Here is a 10,147-nt window from a genome sequence, read left to right as displayed (position 1 = left end):
AGTTCCTTTTGCCCTTGAATCTTCAAAAAAGACTTGGATACAGAGAAAACACCACCAAATATAGAAGTTTGTCCTGAAAGCGTCGGAGCCGGCCATGTTAGAATATTGTAATACATATATGATATATCGAACATGGCCTATTAAGAGCCAGAAAATTGTGGCAAGTACAAGTTAAAGCTGCACCTATTATTTGTCGGAAAGACAGGGTCAGGGGATCCGTACTTTTTCTGACGATTGAGTGATAAATAAGTCGGAAAGTAATATTCTCACGGCACAATGAAGAGGCTCGCGGAGATGTTTTCGCGAAAGATTTGGGTCATTTTAGGTCGTTTAGTCTCGGTGTTCCTTCACCTTTTCCATCATGTCCTTTTTCCTGCAAGGAAAATAGAGCCTTCTCCACCTTTTTAATGATTATAGTTTTGTTTAAACAACTTGTATAAATGATTGTAGAATACCTTAAGTTTTTACTAGCATTTTAATACACGTACCTCAGTTTTGTAAGTAGTTGTTAGATCCTATTCATTTGTTGTCGAGCGTTTTTAACATGAGCCCCTGGCTCGGAAGATTGTGCAAACACCTCCCTCACGTTTTCGACATTAAATAAATTATTACTAGCACTACTTTTATTTCCCTCGTGTTCTCGTACTGCTGCATTAGAGGAGGAACACGTCGTTTCTACTCCCGCATACGTTTTATACATCTAAAGGGTGGTTTTTCCATTGGTTTGTCGTATCTAGGATACATTAGGATACGCGGCCCGCGTTTACATCAGATGACTGACTGACGCATCCTAAATAAACTTGTCGCATTGAATGTCTCGTGTTAGTGTGGTCTGAATGACTGTTCAGCGAAATAGTATCTATTAATAATTACCAATTATAATTGGGATTATTGTTTTCCCATGATCCTGAGAGATGATGGGAGACTGGATATGTGACAGTGAACAAACGGTACAGAGTTTTCTTACCCGAAAGCTATCCACAATCTCTGAACTAACTTTCGGCGATTTACTTTTCACCAAAATTTCCGGGATTTTTGGGAAAATCATAATCTAAGATAGAAGAATTATCTGGGGGTACCTGAATAGCGATTTGCCCCTCGATCACCCGGAACACCATATTTGGTTTCTGTGACGTGTGGCTGATGGGAACGATCACTCGACCGTAACGAGTGTTTGATTGTCACGCTTAGCATGGAGGAAGGAGGTGACGCTTCGAATGCCGTGTTAATTGGCCAAAGTATTGAATAAAACGCAAATTTCGGACGGAGAAGTAGAAACGTGATTTGATATCAGTCATTTGAAGAAACCTTGATCGCGTTAAATGAGGACATTGCCAACGATAAAGACAGGTGAGTAGCATGAAGTTGACACGATGAAAATGAAATTCGAATCTTCGAGGAGCAGTTACAAATAATAACAATATGCAACTTGAAGCAGAAACTGATAAATCAAAACGGCATGACAACTTGATGACAAACTAGAACTTAGGGCTTAGTAGAAACTACCAGCTATGGTAGAAAGTACTGAAGCTTTAATTTGAGAGCAAGTAGAAAACCCGTGACTACCTACTATTTGCTTTTGTGCGCCGCACTTAGGAAAGACGCTGAGTTCTCAAATTTCAAGTTTCATTTTGCGGGTATCTGACATTTATGGTTCCAGCCTGAAATGATCGATCTCGCAATATACAAATGAAAACTAATGGGCACTTTCATATAAAGAAATGAAATAGATCACTGTGCATTTTAATTAGCTCCATCTGATCGATTTTCTCGGAAAATCCTGATTTTCGCAGAAGTCTGTGTACAGACGTTATCCAGTAATAATTATGGCGCTTATATGTTCTTCTACACCGCCACGCTTTTTGTGAGATATCGTTATTTAACTTTTAAACTTCCGGCTTTACTGACAATCGCTGATTAAACTTCAAACTTACCCACCCGTTAGATTCGAGGTGATTCATAACAATGCAAACAAGGCGCCGAAATCCGATGGCCCGGCGGCCGACGGAAGTAATGCGAGAGAGACAGAATTTTCTTCCAAAGTATTCCATGCAAACCTAAGGAAAGTTGAAAATTATCACCCTTGTGGAAATCATATTCCTTGTGTATTGGTGAGTAGGTAAAATGAGGCAAGGGTTTACTCACAAACGAACTTACAACGTAATCCAGTCGTCACGCAACGCTACGCTTTCGGAAGAGAGGAGATGCCACGTCTCTGCTAAAAGCATAGCGCTCTGTAAAAGAGAGAGAGAATGCCCGAACTGAACTAGGGCGGAGTATCCAGATCATCCCGACTCCGTTTGAGTGGTGTTGGGTGACAGTAAAGGAACCTCAGTCGTTTTCTTTCGTCCTAAACTCTTCTCAGGCGGAGCTCGTAAAGTGAGAAGGTGCGTATCAAGACATGCAGTTGTGAAATTTAAGCCTGAGATTTGACAACTGCTCAGAATTGTGTGTATAACTGCGATGATCAATCGTGTCTTGATATCTTTCTCTTTCATATATTCACTTGTAGAGTAGCAAAGTGTCGCCTTAACGCTCAGGGAAAAAAAAAATCACGCACGAATGAATAAAACATTTCACAGACAAGAGTGGGGGCCTCTTCATATGAACCCGGTAACCGGGCTGGCTCGGTTACCGGGACGAATTTTGTTGTCTGTTCATATGGGAAATTTCAGCCCGGTCGACCGGGATGAAATTCAAGAAACAAAACCAAAATTGTGGAACATAGACTTGTCTCGTTCGCGTCTGGTCTGTCGTTGCTTTGTTGACTCTTGTAACTTTACTAATGAAGGTAAATCCCATACTTCTGAAGTGAAAATACATGCAAGACAAAAATTATGCCATTTTGGCGGCTATGTTGCGAAAGCGAAGCTATTTAGTCATAAAAGTTTCGTTCCGGTCACCCGGGCTGGATGTTCATATGGGAAAATTTTCATCACGGTTACCGAGATCTCAAAAACTGAGATCTCAATAACCGGGCCAGCCCGGCTTCTTATATGAACACAACGAAATTTTTACGAAAGAAAGAGTGGAGAGGCGGGATCTCGGAAACTGAGCCATTCCGGTTGACCGGGCTCACATGAAGAGCCGCCCCCCTCCCCTTCCTGGGAGCGCAAACGTTACTGAAGTAGTGCGCCTAACTTCCCAGTTTATGGTATTTATGACGGAAATCTATTTTCAGTTCCTGACCGAAGTCGTGTCACTTGTTTCACTTGAACATAAGCAGCCGAAACCGTCATTGCCGCTTATAAGCCAGCTCCTCCGCTCGTTAACCTGTAAGCAAAATATTCCTTCCGATTAAAAGCGCCCCCCCCCCTCCCCCCGATATATGCCCCCTCTAGTTAAAAATAAATGATAAATTCGATTTATTATGATGAATAAATTCGATTTATTATGATGTTTTAAAGCTCAATTGAAAACCATTTTATGAAAAACGAATTTTGATCGACACTGCTGTGTTCATTTCGAAACGGGTTTTTTTATTCCGCTCATAAGACTTCCCCCCGGATATAAGCCCCTCTGTTTAGAAGCCCTTCCAAAACCCCTTATAAGGTTGTATGAACTCGAGCTTATATATAAGCGGCAGTTACAGTACAGTTACAGTACGCAGACGCAATAAGGTAACAAACAGGCGCTAATTAACGGCATCTCACCCCGACTGCGTGTATGTCGGCTTATGCTTACACGCTTCAGTAACACTTATTTTCTTTCACAAGGTTTAAAAGTTAAAAACATAAAACACTAAAGACGAAGCTTCCTCGTGTGGACAATTGAAAACGAAAGAAGAAGAACTGACAAGAACTGATGATGTTCTACACCAAACTCTGGTAGTATCGAATCGGACAGATAAGAGAAAGTGAAGAATTCCTAGAGGGAACATTTACAGGAGTGTACAAAGAAATAGCTTTATAATTAATTGCTAGGAACAAGTGGCAGGACACAGATGAAAGAAGCTGGTGAAGAAAAATAAAAATACGACTCAGCATTTTACATAATAGGTGGCAGAGATGGGACAGCTATTGACTAACTTGCTAAAGCAATTACTAGGAGACAGTGAAACAGATAACACAACGCTGATTTATCGAGTTAGCAGCCTGCGAAAACAGTTGATCACAGCGAAGCAACAAATGGTAGAATACCAAACGGAAGTGTTTGACTTGCAAAGACAATTACAACGAAGTAGTGCGGACAAAGCAACATCAAAGAAGGAGTTAAGAGAGGAACGAGGACGAGTTATAAACTTAGAAAGACAGTTAAGCACGACAAAGCAACAACTGGTAAGGAGTCAAACACAATTGATTGATCTGCAAAGACAACTGCCAGCGAGAGAGCAGGAAGTAACTGATCTGCAAAGGCAATTGAGTAACTTGCAGGATCAATTAGAAGAAAACAGCACAAATACGACACAAGTGGAGGAGCAGTTAAGTGTGGCATTGCTACGAGAGGCAGACAGAAAAAATCAACTGACCGATTTGAAAGAACAATTACGTGAAAAAATCAGAGCTAGAACCATCTTAAAGGAGCAAGTAAGTGAGGAAAGACATCGAGTTTTTAACTTGCAAAGGCAGTTAAGCACAATAAAGCACCAACTGGAAGCAAAGCAGATGCAATCCACTGATTTGGAAGGACAATTACGAGAAAAGGTCGCGGATATGGCAAACATAGAGGAACAATTACGAAGGGAACAAGAACGAGTTATTATCCTGCAAAAACAGTTAAGCACAACGCAGGAACAACTGGTAGAGAAGCAGAAGCAATTGGCTGAGTTGCAGAGACAACTGACAACGAAGGACCAACAAGTTACTATTCTGCACAGACATCTGACAGTGAGACACCAACAAGTCACTGATTTGCAAAGCCATGTGACAGCAAAGAACCAGGAAGCCACTGAATTGCCAGGGAAACTGACAGCAAGAGACCAACAGATAGCTGAGCTCCAAGGACAACTGGCAGCGAGCAACGAGCAGCTTTCTGATAGGCAAAGACAAGTGACAGAGAAAGAACAACGAATTACTGATTTGCAAGAAGAAGTGAGAGCGAGAGACCAACAAGTTACCGACCTGCAAGGACAACTGGCAACGAGCAATGAACAAGTTACTAGTCTCCAACCACAACTGGTAGCGAGCAATGAACAAGTTACTGATCTGCAAGCACAACTGGCAACGAGCAACGATCAGGTTTCTGATCTACAAGGGCAACTGGCAACGAGCAACGAAGAAGTTTCTGATCTGCAAAGACAACTGGCAGCGAGCAACGAAGAAGTTACTCATCTACAACGACAACTGACAGGGAAAGAGCAGCAAGTTACTGATCTGCAAGGACAACTAACAGCGAGCAACGAGCGAGATACTGGTCTGCAAAGACAAGCTGTAGCAAGCGATCAGCAAGTTTCTGATCTGCAAGGACAACTAACAGCGAGCAACGAGCAAGATACTGGCCTGCAAAGACAAGCTGTAGCAAGCGATCAGCAAGTTTCTGATCTGCAAGGACAACTAACAGCGAGCAACGAGCAAGATACTGGTCTGCAAAGACAAGCTGTAGCAAGCGATCAGCAAGTTTCTGATCTGCAAGGACAGATGACAGGCTCAGCGAGCAACGATCAAGTTACCGAATTACCAAGGCAAATGACAGCTAGAGAAACGCAAGCCACTTATCTTGAAGGAGAAGTGACAGCGCGTGGCCAACGAGGTACCTATTTGCAAGGCCTACTGAGAGAAAGGAACGAACATGTTGCTGATCTGCCAAGGCGAGTGACAGCAAGAGACCAACAAGTTGCTGATCTGGGCGAACATCTGACTGTGAGCAACGAACTGGTTATCGATCTGCAAGAACGATTAGTAGCGAGCAACGAACAAGTTAATGGTCTGCAAAGGGAACTGACAGCGAGCAACCTTCAAGTCACATATCTTGAAGGTGAAGTGAGGGCGAAAGACCAACAAGTTGTTGATCTGCAAGAACAACTATCACTGAGTAACGAACAGGTTTCTGATCTGCAGGGACAACTGGTAGGGACCGACGAACATGTTACTGATCTGCAAAGACAGGTGATTGCGAGGGACCAACTAGTCAGTGATCAGGAACGACAACTGGCTGCGAAAGACCGACAGGTTTTCAACCTTCAAACACAGAGAACAGAGAGATACCAACAAGTTACTGATCTTCAAGGGCAAGTAGCTGCGAGAGACCAACTGGTAACTTACCTGCAAGAAGAGGTGACTGCGGGATACCAACAAGTAACTGATTTGCACGGGCAACTGACTGCGAGATACCAGGACGTTACTGATCTACATGGGCAACTGACTACGAGATGCCAACAAGTAACTGACTTGCAAAGACAACTGCCAGCGAGATATCGACAAGTTATTGATCTACAAGGACAAGGGAGAACAAGAGACGAACAAGCTACTGACCTGGAAGGACGACTGACATCAAGAGACCAACAAGGTACAGATCTGGAAGAGGAATTGATAGCCAAAGAAGAACAAGTTACTAATCTTCAAGGGCAACTGACAGCAAGAGACCAACAAGTCAGTTATCTGGAAGAAGAGGTGAGAGCGAGAGACCAACAAATTACTGATCTGGAAAGGCAAGTGACAACGAGAAACCAACAAGTTACTAATCTGCAAGAACAACTGACAGCGAGCGACGAACGAGTTACTGATTTGCAAGAACGGCTGACGGCTAAAGACCAGGAAGTTACTGATCTGGAAGGAGAAGTGACCGAGAGGGATCAACAGGTTACTGACCTGCAAAGAGAACTGGACACGCTCAGAGATCGTGCAAGAGAACAAGACCAAGTTCCCTCCACTGATAATAGTCATGAAAGTCAACGAGACTGGGCAATAAATCGGAATGAAATAATTCTTATGCCAGATGAGCTGCTTGGGCAAGGTGCATGGGGGAGAGTTCTTCGAGGGAAATTCCGTCGTTGCGATGTGGCTGCGAAAGAAATCTATCAGGCCATTCTGTCCTCTCACAACAGGGCGGCTTTTGAGCGAGAAGTGGGCATTGCCTCAAGATGCCGCCATCCTTGCTTGTTGCAGTTTATAGGAGCAGCAAACGACCAAGAAGGGCTACTACTAGTAACAGAGCTCATGGACCGCAGTTTGAGATCATTATATGAAGAGAGACCACTCACCGAAAGAGAAATAACTGTTATTTCGCTGGATGTAGCCCAAGCACTAAACTACCTACACCAGAGCAAACCCGAACCCATTATCCACCGTGATATCAGCAGTGCCAATGTGTTGCTTTGGCGACAAGGTGACGAGTGGAGAGGCAAAGTGTCGGATTATGGTACTGCCAATTTCGTCCGTCAGTGTAGGATAGATGATCCTGGAGCTGCGATTTACTGCGCACCTGAGGCCCTCAGTGGAGCACAGAATCTAATCATCAGCTGTAAGGTTAGCTTTTAATTTCACATTCCATAAATAGCCCGGTAGAGGGATGACCTCAAAAATGTTCTCACAGCAACTATCCGGGCCCTGTATCATGACCCGAGGTTCGATGCAATTCTTGATTTTAAAGCACCATCAAAGGCAGTCTTTGAGCGCGTTCTATTCAACTGAAAATTCCGGAGCTTTTGAAATGGAGACGAATGGTACAGTGATTTCCTGGAACGTTACTGGGGAATCCAAAAATTGTTAATTGATCGAAATCCGATCCATTTGGTTATAGCTCGCCAGGTTTTCCTCTTTTCCCTTCGCCAATGGAAATTTCCAGAAGTGCAAAACTGAACTTTTAGCCAAATGCAATGCGCGCTTTGTCTCGCAAGTCTTGTCCTGTTTTCTGTGGTGATTTGCTAGCTCCAGCTGTACTGTGTTGTGTTTGGATTGTATTTTGAAACACAATCCAAACTTTAACTGAGATTTTTAAAACTCCAGTGATGGTTACTACACATTCCTACTGTCATGCTACAGTAACTATTGAACTGTTGTTATCAGGTCGATGTCTACAGTTTTGGCGTTCTTCTCTGTGAGATGTGTGTCCGGGAATTGCCAGATCCCCAACAGCGAGAGACAAAGATATCCCGTATGCAGTGGCGCCAGTTTCAAGAGATCGTAGAACGCTGTGTGCAGATAGAGCCTGGGGGGAGACCAAATATGGAAGAGATTATTGATGCCCTGGACGAGTAGTTTGGAATTGTTTTAGTGTATAGTTGGTATCGTGGTAAACATTTTTAGTCGGATTTCATGCTTGTGATAGCTACTTTGGAATCGCTGAGATATGGCTTTGGCGAAGGGTGCAGTTCGTATTTTCAGCCTAGGGTTATCTTGTGTTTATAAATAACATCAAGTGTATACAATTACCAAATTGACGCCAGCTATTTACTCGTCTGTGCTTGTTGATGATAAATTTCATCACAACATTGTCAAAGTAGATCGTTAATTTATGCGGCGTAAATTGTGTCGTAGCATTGTCTAAGTAGCCGTGGATCCACAGACTACTTTGACAACGTTCAATGTTATGGCAAAATCTAGATATTAAGTAATAGGAGAACAGACGCTCAAAATCCTGACGTCAAGTTGTTTTTACATTAACAGAAAACCAAAAAGATCAAGTGTAGACTTCTGACGAGAAAAAGGCTAGAAGAAAGTGCGAGAGAACCTGAATTTCGTTTATATTGTAACATTGTTTGTACAATTATTTTTTTTTAAGATGTTTGAAACGTTTTTGTTCGATATCTAACTTTGACGAAGGCTTTCATCGTCATAAAGTGTTTGAAATTTTATTCAATCTGTAGAATCATTTCAGAACGTTCCCAAAATCTTGCCAAAGGTTACAGGAGGCTTGAGAAGATTTTCGAGGAAGATCCGAAGAGTTTTGGATTAGTTACCAGTTTTCTGCTCATTTCAAACCATCTGTTTAAGTTACCAAACAAGTTATGCACTCTAAGTTGATTGCAACCCTTACGCATGTCAGAGTGCCGAATATACAACACCTGTACAGGCTTTTTATTGGCTGTTTGCTAACGGCATGGGATAAATTGATTCATTTTTCTCTCTTTCCTTTGTCCGCCTGTTGAAAGCCAAAATTAATAAGTTAAAACTCATAATAGTGTGGTAAGTAGCAGAATGAGAAGTTTATAAGACTTCTGGTAGCATCAGTTGTAGAACGTTTTGTTCCACAGTTTCTATTGATCACCGACGTCTGTTCAGGGAAATGAACATTTTGAGGCCGTTTCACACACTGTTGGTTCAGCTTCCAAATTCGTCAACGTAGAAAACATTTGAATTGTGTGATGGAGATAACGATGAAAAGACTAACAAACTTACATACTACTATGAAGCATCTTCCCCTACAAGGATTGGCCGGAAAGAGAGCACCGTGAGGAAATTCCTTGAGGTTTTATCGATCAAAAAATTATCAAAATCATCGCGTGTCCCCTTCTTATGAATACGTTACTAAATTTAACGGTGGTTGCAATGACCTAAACTGAAGCAACTGAAAATTCTTGTTGAGTATATCTTTTTGTAGATGTGGTTATATATGGTGTTATCGGTTACCTCGGAAGCTCCTTCTCCACTTGAGTTATTGATATTTGAAACATTTTGTTAGGTACCCAGGAAACATAGCTCGGCCAATGAAAGTAAAACAGCCATATAGCTTAATGATGATTCTTATAGCAAGCATCTTAGCTGTGTATTTTGCGTTTTGGACGTTTTAAAGTAAGGAAATATTTTTGTGCCCTAGCTTAGCAACGAACGCTGGAAGTATAACTAGAGTTTTAATAAAGCTAACGCTGCACTGTATGCAAAGGACTGGTTGTTTTGTGTTTTTGTTTCACGTTAATAGCAGACTTATTTAGCGTTGAAACAACCGAGGCTTGTATACATTGTACGTAACTCACAAAACTTGTAATATGAAAATCGACGAAGGAAATTCTAACATGCTAATTAGGCCATCACGCACTGCACGGGTTTTTGTGCCGTCCAAAAGCTTGACGCCTTATCGCTTTTTTATCAATGGAAAGCAGTTGACTACCCTGGAGCCCACCAAGGGTGTTATCCAGGGAAAAGATGGTTGTTCTCAGTCACTCAAGCATATAAATTTACCTTGGTAAATTTTCCCGAGGTAAAATCGATTATACGTGAAAAAATGAATCCCCAGCAAAACCTTGTGTTTCCCCAAGTATAATGTTTTCGTG

The 10,147-nt window shown here is 42.1% G+C and overlaps 1 protein-coding gene across 1 annotated transcript; it reads left to right on the top strand.

The window, feature by feature from the left end:
- The first annotated feature begins 1,142 nt into the window (after positions 1-1,142).
- LOC110060176 (uncharacterized) lies at positions 1,143-9,758 on the top strand. The gene is made up of 3 exons (XM_089298654.1): positions 1,143-1,350; positions 3,717-7,403; positions 7,944-9,758. Exons 2-3 carry the CDS (start codon positions 4,008-4,010, stop codon positions 8,133-8,135), a joined length of 3,588 nt encoding a protein of 1,195 aa, XP_089154780.1. The 5' UTR covers positions 1,143-1,350; positions 3,717-4,007; the 3' UTR covers positions 8,136-9,758.
- The last annotated feature ends 389 nt before the right edge of the window (positions 9,759-10,147 follow it).

The sequence above is a fragment of the Orbicella faveolata genome, unplaced genomic scaffold (assembly GCF_042242905.1).
Source record: "Orbicella faveolata isolate gen_17 unplaced genomic scaffold, um_ofav_v1 contig_3, whole genome shotgun sequence".
NCBI classification, from domain to species: Eukaryota; Metazoa; Cnidaria; class Anthozoa; order Scleractinia; family Merulinidae; genus Orbicella; species Orbicella faveolata.
Note: the sequence above shows the minus strand (reverse complement) of the source record. Positions and strands in the feature narration are given on the sequence as shown.